General features: G+C 44.8%; 1 protein-coding gene across 3 annotated transcripts; it reads left to right on the top strand.

Moving 5' to 3' along the window:
* The first annotated feature begins 15,182 nt into the window (after positions 1-15,182).
* Positions 15,183-19,650, top strand: Drd1 (dopamine receptor D1). Of its 3 annotated transcripts, none has more exons than XM_036187895.1 (2): positions 15,183-15,290; positions 16,223-19,650. In XM_036187895.1, the coding sequence occupies exon 2, from the start codon at positions 16,659-16,661 to the stop codon at positions 17,997-17,999; it is 1,341 nt and encodes a 446-aa protein (XP_036043788.1). In that variant the 5' UTR covers positions 15,183-15,290; positions 16,223-16,658; the 3' UTR covers positions 18,000-19,650. The 3 variants fall into 3 exon arrangements, with proteins under 3 accessions (XP_036043788.1, XP_036043789.1, XP_036043790.1); XM_036187896.1 differs by lacking the exon at positions 15,183-15,290 and adding an exon at positions 15,486-15,857; XM_036187897.1 differs by lacking the exon at positions 15,183-15,290 and adding an exon at positions 15,486-16,107.
* The last annotated feature ends 444 nt before the right edge of the window (positions 19,651-20,094 follow it).

Here is a 20,094-nt window from a genome sequence, read left to right as displayed (position 1 = left end):
TGTTCTATTCCTAAGTCTGTGGTTGGCTGTACATTTCTGCTCCTTTGAGCCACTCTCTACTAGCTCACTCATTTACCCCTAGATGACCGGTGGCTTTGCTCATCTCTGCATCTGAGGCCTTCGCTAGAGCAATTGACTGGCTTTGCTCTGTTTCTTTTCTTGCATGTGCAGCCCTGGGCACATTTACATAGCAAAGGCCCAGGTGGAAGGGAAGACAGTCGAGGCCAAGACTCAGGTCTGCACACTCACACTTCTGCTGTGGTCTGTGGGTCCAAGCAAGCAACAAAATGGTCACCTACCTACTCAGGAGAAAAAGATCACATCCCTGCCAAGCAACATAGTGCAGGTGAAGAACTGGGTGTCCCCTAAATCCTGTCATATATGTCTTTGCCTTTTCAGGACCCCGATTCTTCTGGGAATAGACCCTCTACCTCCTTCTACTTGATCTGGTCAGATGATCACTTCTGGGGCTTTCTTCTCTCAGATCTGCCTCAGTTGCAGGTACATGACTCACATTGGGTCAAATAGACTCCTGGCCTGAATTTGTGTTAAACACTGGGAAAGAGACATCAATCCTCTCTAGTCCCTCTGCCACACATGAGCACAGACTGAGGGTGCTAAGCTAAGAGGATTTGAATCAAGGGAGACAAGTCCCCCCTTTTTTGCCAGTTAGAAGTGAGCAAGCTGAAAGAGGAGAGATCAGAGGGCGTGTCAAACCTTGGGTCTAGCCAATCCTGAAGCTAGGTCTATCCCTGGGCTTCTGGTTACAGGCACAAGAAATCTGTCCCTCTCCCACCCCATGTTTTTGAGTTGTATTTTCAGCCCTGGCTGGCTGGGGATTCTTGGCAAAATCTGAGGTGGGGTCATTCCTGGGCTAGTGGTTCTGTGTTCTACAAGAAAGAAGGTTGAACAAGTCATGAGGAACAAGCCAGTAAGCAGCACTCCTCCATGGCCTCTGTATCAGCTCCTGCTTCCACGTTCCTGCCCTGTTTGAGTTCCTGTCCTGACTCCCCTAAGTGATGAACAGTGATATGGAAGTGTGAGCCAAATTAACCCTTTCCTCCCCAAGTTGTTTTTGGTCATGGTGTTTCATCACAGCAATAGTAACCCTAACTAGAACATCAAAGTTATATGATTATATATTTCTTTTATTATCAAAAATATCTTGAGCAATATAATCGGAATTGAAAGTGTTCATGAAAGGTTTCATTCATGAAAGGCATAGAGCTAATTCTCAGTGAGTGACCATGCCCTGAGACCTTGACACTGCACTCCATTCAACAACATCTTTGCTCAGATCACTAAACTTTATAATGCTCAGAAATGTGCTCTCACTTTTGCTGACTTCATCATTGTTTGTTCAGGCTGTGTCCTGAATGGCTTAAAGTCCATTCAAATGCAAAGTTTTCATAGTGCTCAGCAGTGCTGGAGAGCAAAACTCCGCAAGCATTCTGTTTCAGTACCAAGCACAGGCAGCTTAGTCCCTCCAAAGCTATTTCTGGGGAAAACAAACAAACAGACAACAAAACCCGTCTATTTCAAGCAATGCTGAAAACACACGGGGATACCCACTTTCTCCTTAAATGCCTCCTCTCATTCCTTCCTCCTTTGCCCAACTATGCCTTCTACTTTTTCAAACTCAGTTCTATTCACCTCAGATTTTGCCAAGAATCCCCAGTACACATTCTTAATAGCTAAGCCTTCTCCCTAGCTCTAAGAATGGTAATCTTTTTTTTTTAAATTACACTCCCTTCCAGTATTCCCTTTTCTAACCCTTCAAACTTCTGTTCACTCTGTCTGAATATCACCTCTGGACAGTCATGGCCACATGCATGGTGCCTGTTGTGGCTGGAGTGTGAAATCTCTCCTTTAGATAGGTTCACATGTTTGAATGCTTGGTCCCCACAAGGTGGCGCTGTTTTAGAAGGTTATGCAAATTTAAGGAGGTAGCGCCTTGCTGGAGGAAGTGAGTCACTGAGGATTAGCCTCATGGTTTTATTTCCTATTCTATTTCCTGTTCTTTTCTGTTTCCTGAGTGTGGATACAACGTGACCAGTCAGGCTTTTGCTACCATGCCTTCCCTGCTGTGATGGACTGTCTCCCTCTGGAACAGTAATCCAAAATAAACCTTTTCTCCTTTTGTCAGGGTGTTTTATCACAGTGACAGGAAAGTGACTAAGTAACTAAAGCGCCTTCAGCATGCCAACCTTGCAGGCAGGCCGTCTTGGCCCCGAGTCCACCTTTGTTTTGATATCAATGAGATCCAGACAAATTGGTGCCAGAACTATTGGTTAAGGGCAGTGCTTTTGGCTGGATGCCACCCATGGTGGCCGTGCCGACCGAGGAGAGTGCTGGATGTATCGGTGACAGAAGAGTCACAAGCCATGGTTACCTTTTTAGAGCTTTATTGGGAGAGAAAGGGAGAGAGAGAGAGAGAGAGAGAGAGAGAGCATGCTGAGGGAGGAGAATATGGAAGGAGAGAGTGTGGAAAGAGAGGACACAGAGAGAGCACTCCCGCTTTTTAGGCTGGGAAGCCATCGCAGGCTGGTGATGTAACTAAGTACATAATCCTTACAGGGACCTCTCTATGCCTTGGTGTTTATAGCTCTAGGGTGAGTTAAAGTGTATATCTGACTTCAGAGCCTAGTGTGAATATTACCAAAATCGTGGACCTTGAAGATCAGTAGGGCACCCAGCTCGAGGGAGTAAGGATTATTCAAAGTTTTTGTGTTAGAGACTTCAAAGCACTGAGATTGAACAGATCTTAGTCCCTCACACATGGTAGGCAAGTGCTGTACTGGTAAACTATAGCTGAAATTGGTAAAATTTCCTTAAAACATGAGGCTCAGTTTCTTTGTTCAGTTTTATATCCCTATTTTCAAACAGGACATCCATTGGATTAAACATGTGCTTGTGAAATATGATGTTAGGCACACACCTATGATTTATGCTCTTTTTTCTTTTCTTACAGATAGAGTTCAACATTATTTTTCACCATTTCCCAAGAAGCTTCTTCCAAGTGCTGGAGAATCTCCCTTGGATAGAGCAGGTTTAAGCCCCTATGTCTTCAAGCAGCTCTTAGACTTGGTTGTGAAGACAGACTATTACACAAAGGTAAGTGAGGTGCCACATGATGGATGAAGGGAAGAAGAGAGGGAGAGAGGTCAGGGGGCAGGGGACAGGGAGGGAGAGAGGGAGAGGGAGAGGGAGAGGGAGAGAGAGAGAGAGAGAGAGAGAGAGAGAGAGAGAGCCCTGTTTGAAGAAAGACAGGATGACTGATTTGTCCTAAAACAATCACATAATAAATATGTCCATATCCAGCCTTGAACTTGTTAAGGTGGCAGGAGGCTGGGTGTGTTTTGTTTCCCACTCCATTACCATTTCCAAAGACCTACATGTGAGTGTATTGTTTTTTCAATGACTTGGCAGGCGGGGCTTGTCTGCATGTTGGAAGGTAGCTACTGTCAGCAGGCAGAGAAGGGAGAGGCAACAGGAACTGTACAGGTGCCCCTGGGGAGGTGCCTGTCCTCATGTGAAGAGCTGTAGAGAATTCCATCTGGTTCTGTGTTTGTGTCCTTAATTGGTTGTTTTCCCTCAAGTGATGGAGACGAGATACCTAAAGGTTCTGGGTCCAGCAATTCAGCAGAGCCTTACAGACAGGAGGAGACTGCAAGTAACTGGATGCCCACCATGAACCGGGCATGTACTGTGATGAGCAATTTTTCTAATTATAACATGACAATCACCAAGGTAAAAAAGCTGGAGAACTGGTCTATTTGGAGAAGTGGCTTTACTGCTTCTGGGCTTTTCTCCACAGGAAATATATGTGTATTTTGTTGATGTTGGGATGGGCTATTTTTGCTCTAGGAATGATAAAGTTGTCACTTGTGTTAATCCAGTGCTAATAGATTATGCATTTTGTTACAAATATTGTTATGAGGTTAGATTTTTTGTTTGGTTTTGTTTTGTTTTTTGAGATAGGGTTTCTCTGTGTAGCTTTGTGCCTTTCCTAAAACTCACTCTGTAGCCCAGGTTGGCCTCAAACTCATAGAGATCCGCCTGCCTCTGCCTCTGCCTCCCGAGTGCTGGGATTAAAGGTGTGCACCATCACTGCCCGGCTGAGGTTAGATATTTTAAGACATAAATTGTTATGTATATACTATAAAAATTATTGAGATAGAATCAGTATTTTTCATAAGAATCTAACAAAATTATTAGATTTAGAGTCTCTATGTCCATTGGTTAACAGATTTAATATTACAATATGCTCCATATAATCAAGAATCTGACAGATGCAACATGATAAAACTCACTAGAAATGTTACTTGTTTTTTATGGTTTTGAGGTGCTTTTAAAAAGAAATATATGATGTTTATGTTTATAAATTATAATATATATATATATAATACAAATAAATCTTATGGACTGGAGAGATGGCTCATCTGTTAGGAGCACTGGCTGCTCTTCCAGAGTTCAATTCCCAGCAACCACATAGTGGTTCACAACCATTATAATGGGATCTAATGCCCTCTTCTGGCATAAAGTCATACTTTCAGATAGAGCACTCATATACATTAAATAAATAAATAAATCTAAAAAAGAAAAGAAAAGAACTTGGCAAAAAGGGTATATCTTGTAAGAAAGCTTTATATGGAGTTAGATTAATAATAACTCAAAATGTTGTTTATAAGGAATTTTTAAATGCATTACATTAAAGCAATTTAACTTTCTTAGAAGGTTAGTCTACATGTAGTGAAATTAAATAGGTCTAACTGTTAAATGTCCTTAGCAGCATAGGCTAGATCTCATACTAACTAGCACACACAAAGTTAATCAGTATCACAGATGGGAGGTCAAGGCTCAGAGGCTGAGCAGGGTCATGATAATAAGAGCCACAGAGGACATGGTTCTGGGCCAAGTGAAGATGGCACTCTAACCACCCGAGGATTGGGTGTGCACAGTCCACAGAGGACATGGTTCTGGGCCAAGTGAAGATGGCACTCTAACCATCCAAGGCCTGGGTGTGCACAGTCCATAGAGGACATGGTTCTGGGCCAAGTGAAGATGGCACTCTAACCACCCAAGGATTGGGTGTGCACAGTCCACAGAGGACATGGTTCTAGGCCAAGTGAAGATGGCACACCCACCACCTGAGGACTGGGTGTACACGGTATTACCAAGGGAACAAGGTATTTGTGTGGTCATCTTTTCTGGGCAGTAATTCATGCCATGCACATAAAGCTTTGCTGTATAAAATATGCATCCTGATAAACCTTATTTTGAAAGAGTAATAAAAAACATGATGAAATAGGTTTGCTTGTAGCTGGAATGCAGATTGGCCTGCACCTCAAACCCCAGACTTCCAGTTCCCTAGTGTCCCATATCAATCATGATGTTCTCAGATGATTATCTTAGGTGAGACTGAGTTTAGTGTGTTGGTAACATTGGATGAGTTAGACACAGTCCCCAAATCAAGATATTCAGACTGAAGGAGGAAGAGATCAAAACCCAGACTAGAAGCAAGTGATCTCAGCAGAAGACAGGCCTAGTGGAAGGAACTGGTCCATCCTGGGTATGTACTGGGGAGTATTCTGGGAATAGGGGACAGATTAACTGAGGGTCAAAGGATGAGTTGGGAGAAGAGGTGTGGAAAGGGACCACATGTGTGACTGCCTGAAGCCCCACCTTGTGTTACCATGCTGCAGAGGCTAGCATGTGAAGGGCCGCACAGAAGTGTCCTAGTCATCTGCCATTTATTTTGGACACACGGATCCATTAGTTTTGTTCAGTGTGCTCCAGTCATACCATCCTGCAGAGTTTTCATTGCAACAGCAGACTCTTCTCTCAGGGTTGATATCATGGAGTTTGCTAAAGGATATAAGTATTTTGCAAACCTGCATAATGACTAAGAATCATGTATGCACAGTTGAGAGAAACAGCCAGTTGTATCAAGGCTGACCCTAATGGAAAGAGTGCAGCAGTTAATCATTGAGTACCATGCAGCTGGTATGTCAGCTACACAGGTGACCAGAGGAGCCCGCATCTGCTAATAACTTCACATTGTATTGCTCAGGGTCATATGCCAATTAGTGATGGATAAGACAAGCTAGAACTAGTCACTCACCTGTAGCTCTACTGCAAAGGAATCTGGGAAATGTGCTTTGAAACTCTATCCTCTAAAGAACAGAGGAGGAAGCCAGGAGAGGCTCGGAATGAGTATGTTCAGCATCTGTTGAAATTCCACCATGCCTGTGGCAGAGGTGAGGCGGTGGCATCCATGTTATCCTGCATAAGCCAGAGCTTTAAAGTGTAATTTTGAGCCTATTTGCTGCTTTGGCAACAGATTCTGTTAAAGATGTGGGAAGCTTTGAATCTTCTCTCTAATCAAAAGGTGTTCGTAGTCTGTGTTTTCTTGTATTTCCTTTAAAGAAATTCATTGTGCCGAGTGTGGTGGTGCAGGCCTTTAATTCCAGCACTCAGGAGGCAGAAGCGGGCTGATCTCTGTGACTTTGAGGTCAGCTTGGTCTACAGAGTGAGTTCCAGGACAGTCAGGGATCCACACAGAAACCCTGTCTCAGGGAAAAAAAAATCATAACAATTATAGTCACAAGTTATAAATATCCAGATTTACCTGGAGACTGTGTGTGTGTGTGTGTGTGTGTAGATTAATGAAGGATTATAGATAAACAGTTTCTTTAATCATTCTTGCCTCTTATTAGTGATCTCAAGCAAGTTGATGAATAGTAGTGTCCTCATGTTTGAAATAGGCCGATATAAAACTGCATCAGAGTCGGTCCGTAGAGGGCACTAATGGAACAGCATCTTCTTCCCAGTGTCGCTGTTTTAGTTTTTTTTTTTTTTTATGTGCTCTATTTTAACAAACATGAGAAGTAATAATGGCATTTATCACACTGGGATGAAAATAAAACATTTTTACACTGGCTTTGATTCAGAAACCCTCATCTTTTGGGAATTGGCTTTGCTTTGATGTAGTTTCATATAACTAATTAATTCTATAATTTGTAAGTTAACTTAATGATCTCTTGCCCTGCCATTGAATCTTATACATTAATTATATGCTCAATCTGGCTTTAAGAATAATATGTGCTGATATGAAGACTGTTTTGTTTCAGTTTATGAATTTATTTTTCACACTTCCAAGTAGTCAAAAAATTCTAATTAAAAAATAACGTTGACTTCTTGTCTGAATCTGTGTGTTTGAGGAGTTAGCTTTGACTCTCTAGTGCTTGATAGAATAGAACTCTGCTATAGTTAAGGATTTCTATAGATATGGCTTTATTGTGTCCCCAAAGGTTTAAGTCTCCAGTGTGCCATGCTAAGACAGTAGAACCTCTAGGATATAAAGCCTAGTGGAAGGTCAGCAGGTCCTAGGGCATCACCCTAGGGAAGGATTAATATGGCTCTTAGGGAGGCTCAGTTAGTTCTTGAAAAAAAAAAAAAAAGACCTGTGAAAAAGAGCAAGCCTGGGCCTTGACCCTCTCACTTTCAAAGTCTCATCACATGACCTTTCTTTCTTGCACACATTCCCACCTTCAGACCTGTCCCATTATGATAGAGCTAGAAGTCCCCTCCCTGGAGCCAAGTAGACAAGCACCCCATGTCCCGAATCTCCAGGACTGTGAGATAATTAGATCTCTGTTCTGTTTGAAAAAACCTGATCTTAGATAGTCATTGTAGCAATGGGAGATGGACTAACATCGTGGAGATTGAGGCCCACAGAGTCTTAAAGGAGTAGACAGGACTTCACCAGCGACTTCATTCTGTGACTTTGTGCAGACACATTCCCCTTTCCTCTCCCAATCTTCCCACCCACACATGATTCTTATGGAATATTATGTCATGGACAAAACCCAGGACCTTGCAGGCTGGTGGTTTTGACTTGTCCCTGGGCTGTGGAGTATACATGTATGTCACCCAGGGAAAGAGAAACGCAGACAAAACAGTAAGTGTGAAACCCAAGAAATCTTAAGTGTGGAGCAGCTGAACAGACAGGGTGACCTGGAGTGAGGCGCCAGACATTGGTATAAACAGAACCTGGAAGGAGTGTGCAGCACATGACAGCTGGTATTGCTGTAAAGAGTAAGTTAAGGACGCTCCTTCCTTGGTAGCTTCTACCACATCTTATGTAGCCAGTTTTCCAGTTGATGTTCTTTGGCAAAAATGAGCCTACACCAGGTGACTCAGGCCACAAGAGGGCTTCCTTGTGCAGGTGACGGGAGTCCACAGGCCAGAAGGCGTTCTGGTCCACCAGGCCTTACAGACTAGCAGGAACTCTCTGAGGGCTGCAGCAACAACACCCAATAGAGAGTCACTCTGGAGACCACGGTTGCTGGTTCAGTTCTGATATCCCTTTTTTTTTTCTTATTGTGGTAAAATAACACAAAATTTACCATGTTAATCTCTCGAAGCATTGCTTCTGCAATACGAAGCACATTCCCATTGTGGTGGGCTCATCACCACCAGCCACCACAGACCTCCATTAATGAGAATTTTCTTTCCACAACAGTAGCTGTGTACGGTGGCCAAACACAGGTAGTTGATACACTGCTTGATTGTTTAATCTATTGCATATGTTTGTTGTCAAGAATGGAAGTTTATAAATGAGAGTGGGAAGATATATTACCATGTAAATTACTTAGGCTAACCTGTCAGGGGAGAATCCTGGGACTCTTTGTACTCAATTTTTCTCTTTGCTGCCTAGGCAAATAAAAACAATGGCCAAAGTTCATTTAAATAAAAGTAAAGCATGACATATGCCCTTCTTCCTCCTCCTTCTGATCAGAGAGCACTTTCTGGGTATGAGCCACAGAAATTCATCATGGTTATACTAAGCACAAGGGACTTTACTGGATGGTCACACCAGGTGAAGAGAGTGACTTGGAATGGACAGGAAGCAAAGTGCTCAGAGTGCAGAGTGTCTGTAAGCAAAAGTCACAGGCAGAGTCTCAGAGCAGAAGCAGTCTGGTCAAAATGACATTGATGGGACACATGACTTCTCATTCAATCACACTTTTCTGTCTTTCCTGTCCTTCTCATTGAGGAAGCACCCAGTTACCCTACCTCAGGTCACAAGTCTACCCCAAAGCAAGGGTAAGCAGGCTGCTTTATTACACCAAGTGAATGTATTCAGCAAAGAGCAGGCAGCTGCCCAAACCCAACAAATCACAATTGAAAGGCAATCTTTGACATTTCCAGATCTGTTCCTACTTCCTTGGTGTTCCAGAGACTTCATTTGCTCTTCATGGTCTTGTGTGGTAAATAGCATATTCAGGTATAGATACAGGAAGCCAAAAAGGAGAGACCTGGTTTCTCACAGCAGTTGTTAATGAACTCAGTCTTCAGCCCCAGTCCTGCCCTTCCACTGAGAGTCTATGCACAGATTACTTTCTCCTCATGGTAATCAAATTCCCAGGGAGAAGCACCTGAGGAACAAGAGGTTTATTTGGGTCAATGGTGTCAGGAGACATAGTTCGTCCTGGAAGGAAGGAATGCTGTCTGCTACTGCATGTCAGTGAGAACATGAGACAACTGCTTGCTTGTTTCTCAGGGACCAGGAAGCAGTGAGCAGACCTGATGCAGAAGTGGTTTTCAAGACCTCAAGGCCCACCCCTAATGACCTACTTCCTGCAGCAAAACTCCACCTCCTAAGGTCCCAAGGCTTCCAAAGGAACCGTGGGAAAGGCAGGAATTGCTTCCTGAACTGAAGGTCCCTCGGGGACTGTCATGTATCTTTTGGGCCCAGTGGAAACTCTTGTAGCTTTAGTTTCTCTACAGAGCAGTCATTTCCAGCCTGAACAGTCTTGTTTAGCACTATGTTTGCAAAGACTCCTGTTAGACACCATATTGTCCATAAGTGGTTACAAAAAGCTCTCTGTGGTGACTGAAATAGTTTCTGAACAAAGGAAATAATTTTTGTGAGTTATTATTTATTTTACTTTGGCTTAGGTCTTCCTCCTCTTTCCTTCCTTCCTTCTTCCTTCCTTCCTTCCTTCCTTCCTTCCTTCCTTCCTTCCTTTCTTTCTTTCTTTCTTTTTGTTTGTTTCTTTCTTTCTTTGTTTTCCTTTCTTTCTTTTTCTTTCTTTCTTCCTTCCTTCCTTCCTTCCTTCCTTCCTTCCTTTTTTTCTTTCTTTTTTAAACTAATCTCATTCTTTGCTTTTTTAAACAAGAAGGAAAAATGAACCACACTGTACTGTGTGTGCAAAAGGTAGCTATCATTTAACACTGAAGTGCTAACTCTATGGTCATAGAGATGTTTGCTTTCATGTGGCTGTGGTCTTAGCCCATGGACTAATAGCTGGCCAGTAACATATACTCCAAGATATTTATAGACTTCATGCTGACGTTTGCAACAGTGGCATCTCTTATCAATGACTATGCTCCTAATCCCCCAAAGCCAGGTTAGGCCAAACAAGATTCTTCAGCTCCCAGAACTAAGGGATTTGGATGGGAGATAGGGAACTGAGGTGTCGTTACCATGGGTAGGACCAGGGCTAGAACCTATGTAATAGCAGGCCAGGATCATGAAATGGTAGAAGTGGGTGAGTATAAAAAGAAAATTTGTGGGACAGCAAGATGGCTTAGGGGATAAAGACACTTGCTGCTTAGTCGGACAACCTGAGTTTAGTCCCCAGGATGCTCACTGTGGAAGGAGAGCTGTCCTCTGACCTCCACATGTGTGCTGTGGTACATGAGTGCCTGTACAAATGCACATGAATATATAAATGTAAAAAAGTCACAATTAAAAGAAAAAATGCAAAAGAAAACCCATATCCCTGTGTAGTCCAAAGATTTCTTGGGTCCCGTCTGGCCCTGCCACAGTCCAGACAAATCTTTCTCACCTGCAGTCCCACAGCCACTCAGACCCAAGTAAACACACAGAGGCTTGTATTATTTACAAACTGTATGGCCTATGTCAGGCTTCTGGCTAGCTAGCTCTTTAACTCATTTCTATTAATCTATGTATTGCCATGTTTTCTGTGGCTTTACCTGTGTCCCATTATGTGTTGCTCCTTTGGCGGCTGGCTTGTGTCTCTCTAGACTTCCCTTTCTCTGTCCTGTTTCTTTCCTTGGATTTCCTGCCTGTCTCTACGCTGCCTTGCCATAGGCCAAAGCAGCTTATTTATTAACCAATGGGAACAACATATAGTCACAGTGCACAGAAAGACTCCCCAGAATACCTGAGTCATGTTGTCCATGCCCAACTCCAGCTGCCCTTGCCTGCCAGGAATCTTTTGTCTTTTTAGGTTGAAAATTTAAAAAAAAAATGTCAAGAATAAATGTAAAAGTTGAGATATTTCCTGACTTCTTGACATCAAACAAGAAAGGACAGTGAAGTTCCTCCAGACAGGAATCCAGGGAGGAGAGGGATTCCCCCAAGATGAGAGACCAGGGAGATAATATGGACAGGTAAATTCACTTCTTGCTTCAAGAGAAGTTCTTGCCCATGGGGGCAGTCTGAGAGACTCTCCAAATTGAAGAAAATCAAGAGCAAAATAGCTAGAAATTGCAAAGGAGAGGAAGGGAGGGAGGGAGGGAGGGAGAGAGAGTATCTATATCTTCAGAGACCCTCTTTTGAGTTCATTAGAGAACTAACCACTGCATAAGAATGAGAAAATGTAAAGGAGAATTTGACGGACATCCACAAAGGCCCACAGACAGTGCCTGTTACCAACAGCCAGACTCAAAAACCCTACAACTCATGGGGCATATGGCAGAGGGACACAGAAGAACCATCTCATCTCCGTTATATTACAATAGCCTCAGATCAACAATTGTCCTGTTCTACTCAATCTTCAACACAAGATCTGAAAAGATCAAACTGTTTCTGGGTAACTCTATAGGACCTTGAGAGTTAAAAAATGTTTAACTTTTGAGGTGTAAATGTTTGAGGAGACCTGGAAGAATGCCAATATAATGTCCTTATGTATGTATGGGCTAATCTATCACTTGGAGGTAGGCTGTGAGAAGATGAATTTCTGTATCTCTATGATGCAAACTCAGAAGTATCATGAACATAACAACGGGTTATAAAGAAACAAAATGACAAAGGAGATGTAGTGGCATTACAAAACAATTCAAGGTCTGGAATGTGGCTCAGTGGTAGTGTGCTTGCCTAGCATATGAGAGGTCTTAGGTTCAATTTCTAGAATCTCAAAAGCTAAAACCAAAATCAACCCCAGCTAAGCCTCCAAAAGAGGAAAAAGAACCAGAGAACCATAACAAAATATTGCGTGCACTTTAGCTGTCAATACCTACCCAAAGGGACATGTATTGATTTAAAGTTGTATGACAGGTATGGAAGATGAAAACAGGATTCGGGATTATTGTATGTAGCAAGCATTCTAGTTACTTGCTGAAGACTAAGCTATCTACTCTCTCCACTAACATTGTGAGCAATTATTTTAGGTATAAAGCTACTTTTAATAACCCCGAAGCTGCCTGCACACATCATTTGAGAACACTTGACAGTACAGTTGTCTGACAGTGCCTTCTATATTCACTGACTTTTACAATCTCCAAATCAAAAAGTTATTGCAAACGTCTTTTTAACCTCTACCTCCTCACTGTGCATAAATCACAGTATAGCTTCAAAGACACGTTGACTCGGGAAACAAAGATGCTTTTGTGTGTGCCTGCATTCCCAGCAAGATCGAATGCTAATATCCACATGCATTTATATTCACGTTCTTACTGTTTGCAGGGAGATGTTTAAAGAACAAAATGGAAGGGTTTGCTTCACTCTGACTCCAAGGGAGTGCGGAGAAAAACAAAACAAAAAAACCCAAATCTCTAGCCAAACTTTGGGATCCTCCAACATTCACGCCGTGCGGTGAAATTCCAGCGATCCTTTATTCTTCCCTGTTCTCTTAGCGGCTGCGTTCACATGCCAGCGAGCTAAGCTGGCAAGAAAGGGTCTTAGGGGTCTGTTTCTGAATTACAGAACCATAGGGAGATAACCCGTGGATGAGAAACAAACCAACTCTTCAGGAGTACATTGCTTCTTCTCCGTTCTCTGCTGTTCCCAAGCATCTTCTATTTGTTGGCTTTGATACAGGAAAGAAGACAACTTGATGCTTTGACACTGCAAATGGCTGACATTTTCTTGTGGTAGGGAAATGACACCTGACACAGGTTTGGGCTGGTTTTTAATAACTTGGAGACATTTTAAAGCAGAGATCTCTCTGCTAGAGTAGCTGCTGATATTGAAGGAAACTAAGGTTGTCCAGGACACCATGAGCAGCCTTTCCTCCCAGTTTACATGAACACTTTTGCCAGGGACTGGTGTGGCAGACAATACGATGCCACCCGAGACAGCGTTGTTGTGGTTGTCAACCTACTTTTAACTTGAAGAGCAGTGGTTATTTCCAGGGTTGTTGGCTTGGGGACACCTCTCAAAGGCAGCCATGAGGGGAAGCTTTACCCCTCAAATTGCCTCATTGTCATCTCCAGCTTCTGTTGCTGCACTCTTGAGTGTTACTGTAGACCCCCCCCCCCACCATGTTACTGTGTTGTCGCCTGGCCCTTAAGTGCTAGCAAGAGGAGCACTTTACCTCCCTAAGGGAGTCCCCCCTCCTCCAGTGTGCCCAATCCTGCCCCAGAGGAGCCCAAGGCTTCCCGTGCTTTCAAAGGTTCCGATCGTCCTTATCTTGCTTATTTCAGATGCTTGTGGAGTCACACAATTTCAGACTCACATGGCCATCTTGGACTAGAAACAATCCTTAGTTTGTGTGTACTGGTAAGAAGGGAAGAAAGTGGTGAAATAAAGTTCCTATTGCTTAAAGAATGACTGCCCCAGGGATGGGTGTTGCCCTGTGCTGGCTTAAGGCTAGAAAGCAAGTGGTTCTCAATCGTCCTAATGCTGTGGTTTTTTAACACAGTTCCTCATGTTGTGGTGACCCCCAACTATAAAACTACTTCATTGCTACTTCATAACTAATTTTGCTACTGTTATAAATTGAAATGTGAATATCTGATATGCAGCACCTGTGGGGTCATGACCTATAGGCTGAAAACTGCTGCTCTGAAGGCATGTGGTTCTCGGGGCATATGTCTGATTGCTAGTGTGGAATTGGGTGTGTGACAGCGAGGTTGTCGGTGGGAGGGTAGAACTGTGAGCCCAGGTGGAGGAGCATCTGTGTCAATCATATGAGTACTGCACCTAAATCCACTGGTGGCTAATTAAGATTGCTATTTAGGTTATTTAGAGAAAACATTGGCATTCACTGTGGTGTGTGGTTCTCATGGAGAGAAGACTACTCTTTTAAAAAAATGATCTCTGAAGGATTTCTGCCCATGAAGGGCTGACTGGGTCCGTATCTGGTGTCCTGAGCCTTATGAAATAAGCATCTCATTTAATCCTTACAGCAGTCTTCATCAGTAAGCACGAGAGTCCAGGCAGACTGACTTCCCGGTTTCATGGTTAATCTCTTTTCAGAGACAGGAAGGCACTCTGACGGCGCATCTATGCACTGTCACGTTTCCTGGGCAGGCGTTCCCGTTTCCACTTTACCCCTGTGATAATTGTTCAGATCATGGACTATATACTAGACGTGGTCATGCTGAAGAATGTGTAAGCGGCAGCCAGGCAGCCAGGTCACCATCCTCATTAGGTGATGTGTTAACTTTGAGCAAGCCCTACACTTTTCTGAGCATCATTTTCCACATAGTTGAGCTAGAGATGTGCAAGCCTGTGAGGAAGGAGTTTTGCAAGATGTTGAATGTATGTTTGATGGGGGGGGGGGGCGCAGAAGCTTTTGAGTTCATGCCCGGTCTCTGCTCACTTACAGAGTAAGCTGGAACATTGTTCTCACTGCTGCTCCAGCCCTGGCACAGAGTGGGCACAAAGGGGGAAATCCTGGTTCAGTGAATAATGTTAGCCAAAGGGACTTCCTGCTCTTGTAAATTTTAGGGGTATTTAAAGTGAGAGAGCTCAGAGTGAGGAAGACCGTGCCTCTAATCTTCCAGATTCTGGCAGTCCGGGACAGGGAAAAGCAGGGTCTAGGCCCTGAATCTTGGGGATACATAGGCTAATGTTTCTGTGATCTGCTCCTGTTAGGGCGCAGGCGGGGTGCAGGAAACCATAGGCGCCGGCAGGGGGCGCCAGTGCCCGCTGAGCATGTGGCGCCGTGTTTGGGGTGCTTGCGGGGCGCGGGTCACGGGCTGCACTCGTGAGTTGACCGCAGAAGCGCCTTGGCGGGCGGAGAGCGGAGCTAGCGGCCCGGGAGCTGGCGCAGGCTTGGCAGAGTCGCGGAGCGTGTCCTCCCGGAGCGGTGAGCACCCCCGTCCCGGGGCTCCTCCGACCCCAGTTGCAGAGCACTCGGAGACAGCGCAGTGACGCGCAGCGGGCAGCTATCCAGGGCTTGGGGGCGTGGGTGTGGGTAGGGTCGGCTCTGACACCCAGCTTTGGGTGGAACTTGGGGTTAACCCGAAGAGGCGCTGAGTGCAGGACCCAAGTTTGGTTTACTTAAGATGTGAACGCCAAAATTTGTCCCTTGGGCTCTGTCTTGTGGTTCTCCGATGGGCGAGGTAGCCAGAGGGGGCAAGGCGATCACGTAGGCGTCCCACAACCCTGATCCTGCTGCGCCATCGGGGAACCACGTGTGGCTGTCGCTCGCCACTCTGCCTGTCAAGCTCAGCCCATCCCCAGGGCCGGGAAGGGACGCGGAGGCGGGGTGGGCTGTGCCCCGCTGGAACCCAGCCGGGCCGGTGTCCTCCCCGGAGCGGAGCGGCTGTGCCTGCCTGCTGCTCCTGCCGCTGCTGACAGGAGCGGGTGGCACAAGGAGGCTCAGGGTCCTGCTCTAAGATCAAGGAGCCTTGCGCTGGGTTCCGGCAGACAGGTCAGAAAGCTGTCCCAGTGACTGGTCCTGGTGGTACCTCTCTCCCAAGGACACTCGGAGAGCCCCGGGCCAGCAATCTGTAGGTGGCCAAGATAGCAGGGGACCGCCGCTTCCCTGGGTACCTGGTCTGGAATTCCTTTCCCAAATCTGGCTCAGAGATTTTTGTGCATCAGTTGGGGAACACTTGCTAGGGCGACTCGAGTCACTGTGAGAGCTCGAGGGGGTTTGGGAGAAGCCACCCCAAAGCAAGGTAGGTGGTCTGGACAGACTTGCCCAGGAGATGATGAGCTGGGATTCACCGTAGGTAAACATGCGAGCTGCACATAGTCTTGGCGAACGACTTCGTGTTTTCCTTTGCCTTTTAGGACATCTGGAGAGATGTGGCGCCAGGGGCTTGGAGGAGAAATACATGTATTTTAGGCTGTGTCTCAGAGGAAGAGGCAGCAACCGTGAAAAGTGACTGTAATTGCCCAAGAAGAGGCCTCAGACTCTCGAGCTGAAGACTTAGAATGTGCTGAAAAGCCGGTGCTATCCTTGGGGAATCTAGGGACCAGCCGGTGCCCGGGAGAGTGACCTGGAGCACGGAACCCAGAAGACAGATAGAAAGCAAAAGGGTCCTTTTACCGGTATGGCTTGGATTGCTACAGAGAAGCTCCTGATGGAACACCTCTGTCCTTTATTCTGGGCAGCAACCGGGGCTGGGCAAGGTGCTGCTGGCTGGTGACTGACCAGGGGAAGTCTGGCTAAGCCTGCTCGAGTACACGAGGGCCAAGCCACCTGGAAGTGCTTTCTGTCTGGAAGATGGCTCCGAACACTTCTACCATGGATGGGGCCGGGCTGGCAGTGGAGAGGGATTTCTCCTTTCGCATCCTCACCGCCTGTTTCCTGTCGCTGCTCATCCTGTCCACTCTCCTGGGGAACACCCTGGTCTGTGCCGCTGTCATCAGGTTTCGACACCTGCGGTCCAAGGTGACCAACTTCTTTGTCATCTCTTTAGCTGTGTCGGATCTCTTGGTGGCTGTCTTGGTCATGCCCTGGAAAGCTGTGGCTGAGATTGCTGGCTTTTGGCCCTTTGGGTCCTTTTGCAACATTTGGGTGGCCTTTGACATCATGTGCTCCACTGCCTCCATCCTTAACCTCTGTGTGATCAGCGTGGACAGGTACTGGGCTATTTCCAGCCCTTTCCAATATGAGAGGAAGATGACCCCCAAGGCAGCCTTCATCCTGATTAGCGTAGCCTGGACTTTGTCTGTTCTTATCTCCTTTATCCCAGTGCAACTAAGCTGGCACAAGGCAAAACCCACGTGGCCCTTGGATGACAATTCCACTTTCCTGGAGGACACTGAGGATGAAAATTGTGACACCAGGTTGAGCAGGACGTATGCCATTTCATCCTCCCTCATAAGCTTTTACATCCCTGTAGCCATTATGATTGTTACCTACACCAGTATCTACAGGATTGCCCAGAAACAAATTCGGCGCATCTCAGCCTTGGAGAGGGCAGCAGTCCATGCCAAGAATTGCCAGACCACCACAGGTAATGGAAACCCTGTTGAATGTTCTCAATCAGAAAGTTCCTTTAAGATGTCCTTCAAGAGAGAGACTAAAGTACTGAAGACATTGTCTGTGATCATGGGGGTGTTTGTGTGCTGCTGGCTCCCTTTCTTCATCTCAAACTGCATGGTACCCTTCTGTGGATCTGAGGAGACCCAGCCATTTTGCATTGATTCCATCACCTTTGATGTATTTGTGTGGTTTGGGTGGGCAAATTCTTCCTTGAACCCCATTATTTACGCCTTTAATGCTGATTTCCAAAAGGCATTCTCAACCCTCTTAGGATGCTATAGACTTTGTCCTACAACAAATAATGCCATAGAAACAGTGAGCATCAACAACAATGGGGCTGTGGCATTTTCCAGCCACCACGAGCCTCGAGGCTCCATCTCCAAGGACTGCAATCTGGTTTACCTGATCCCCCATGCTGTGGGCTCCTCTGAGAACCTGAAAAAGGAGGAGGCAGGTGGAATCGCTAAACCATTGGAGAAGCTGTCCCCAGCCCTATCGGTCATATTGGACTATGACACTGATGTCTCTCTAGAGAAGATCCAACCTGTCACACACAGTGGACAGCACCCAACCTGAGTCTTGGGTCCTCATCTCTGAAGCTAGGATGTCCCTAGAGCTGGCTGTCAAGGAATTAAGGTCTGGTGGAACTGTGATCCACCATGAGATCCCTCTGCTGCTTCTGAACAATTACAAAGCTTTTCAAATACATTAATTACAGTGTGTTTTCTAGGGATACATGAAGAGCCACAAGGGAAACAACCTTGGCTCTGAATCATTTTTGAAACCTATTATCTTAAGACATGATAAAAAAAAATAGGGCAAAGAGTCAACAGTAAACAGCTTCACTTAGAAATGAAAACTCTCTAGAAAGGAAGTGAGAGAGTTGAGTTTGCTGTGTCCAAACAGGTGCTAAGACTGTCCGAGCAGTTTTCAGAGTGTAAAGGTAGGTGCATGCCTTCATAATTACTTCTACAATAATAATTGAGCCTTACAGCAAGAGTGGAATTTCTCTTTGCAGAATTGACAGATGTTCTGTTGATAATGGTTTTATTTATTGTATTATATGGATATTTTAAATTTATCATAGTGAATCTATATTTATCATATTTAATAGAACAAACCAATGTTTTCTGAGACTGAACAGTCCATTGTACTAGCACTTTATGAGCCTGTGAAACAAACACAGACTCCGAGATTGTGTAATTCTGAATTGTGACTTACTTCCAGAAACATAGCAAAGACTGATGTGGTGGTTCCTTAGCCCAACACGGACACAGATAAATACAAGACGAGATGTGACTAATGCCACCAGTGCTGCCCACCCGAAAAATAACTTGAACAGATTTTTTTAAAAGACACTATATTGTGTTCTGAATGTTTAAAAGGCGAAGGCTCTCCCGGGATGAATTTGCACTTCTGTAAATATCTATGTAAAAGCCATCTCAAGAAGAATACAACTTTACATTTCTGGTTTTGGATGGTGAGCAAGAGCATATGCCACTTTGTATTTATGTAAAATAATTGGCCCTCCCTGTCATTTCTCATTTCATGCTTGAAATAGCTTTCTGAAACTAACAAATGGCTGTCCAGGGTTAAGGTCTGCAGCAGGAATGAGCTGTGAATTCACCGTCACAGCCGCCCCTCCGATGGGCAGAGTTCGTCACTGGTTCCTCAGCTGCCCACATCAAACTAAACCGGTTGGCTGCTCAAGAGGCTCTTTTTGTAGAGCTTTAATCTGAATTTAGCACCCCCTTTTCAAAAAAAAGCTCTTTATCGTTAGTGGTAATCTAGCTAATATGAATGGTGCCTCATCGTCACATAAGATACTTCTGTTGGTGGGAGGACCAGAAGGGGCTCTTTCCCTGCGTGTTTTGAGCACCTCAAAGCCATCGGTATCACTAGTCACAAACGCTATTTTTCCCTCTGTGGTTTTGAAGCTAGTTCCCACGTCATAGCCTGGAATGCAAAAAGTCCCATCAAGTCCCCTCGAGAGGGGACGCTGACTCCTCACACGGGGCATTGCAACTGTTTTGTTTTGTTTTTTGAAATGTTTACAACGTGTTCTTGATAAGCAGTTGGTAATATGTGGAATGAACTGATGAAAAGTGAACAGCTTGCCAACAGTAGCTCCTGCATTGGGTCTGTGTTATTATGTACTTTGAATGTTTTCTCAGCTCTATGCTTGTGTGCTTTCTTACGTACAATAAAATTATTTTGTGAAATCAAATCAACCCCAATGGTGCTGTGTTGCATTGGTTAAACACATTTAAAAAAGCTAGGCTGTTGTAGTTTGACAGCTAGGAAAGCAAGGACATCTCACATATGCCTTCCTTGCTTAAGATGGGGATTTCTCTTGTATATGCCCTAAGCCGCTTTTGATTATTTTAGTGGAAAACATTGTTTCACACTTTCTTTGTATTTTAACTGTGTTCTGAAAAAAAAAAAAAAAACACCTTTGTTCACATTGTGAAGAATTATTCTGCTTCTCATTTTGGCTCTTTCTTTTTAAGAGAATTTGTTTGTAAATGGAGTAAACATTTTAGAAAAGGCTGGCTTGCTCTGGGTGGCTGTGGCTTTGGGGCTGACAGCAACCACTATGCATGCAAGTGGTGCTTACTTCCAAACATAACTAGAAATGACCCGTTCTAAAGAATACATGGGTCGTGATGCT

Source organism: Onychomys torridus, chromosome 5 (assembly GCF_903995425.1).
Source record: "Onychomys torridus chromosome 5, mOncTor1.1, whole genome shotgun sequence".
Lineage (NCBI taxonomy): Eukaryota > Metazoa > Chordata > Mammalia > Rodentia > Cricetidae > Onychomys > Onychomys torridus.
The sequence above is the reverse complement of the archived record's forward strand: the minus strand, read 5'-3'. Positions and strand labels throughout refer to the sequence as shown.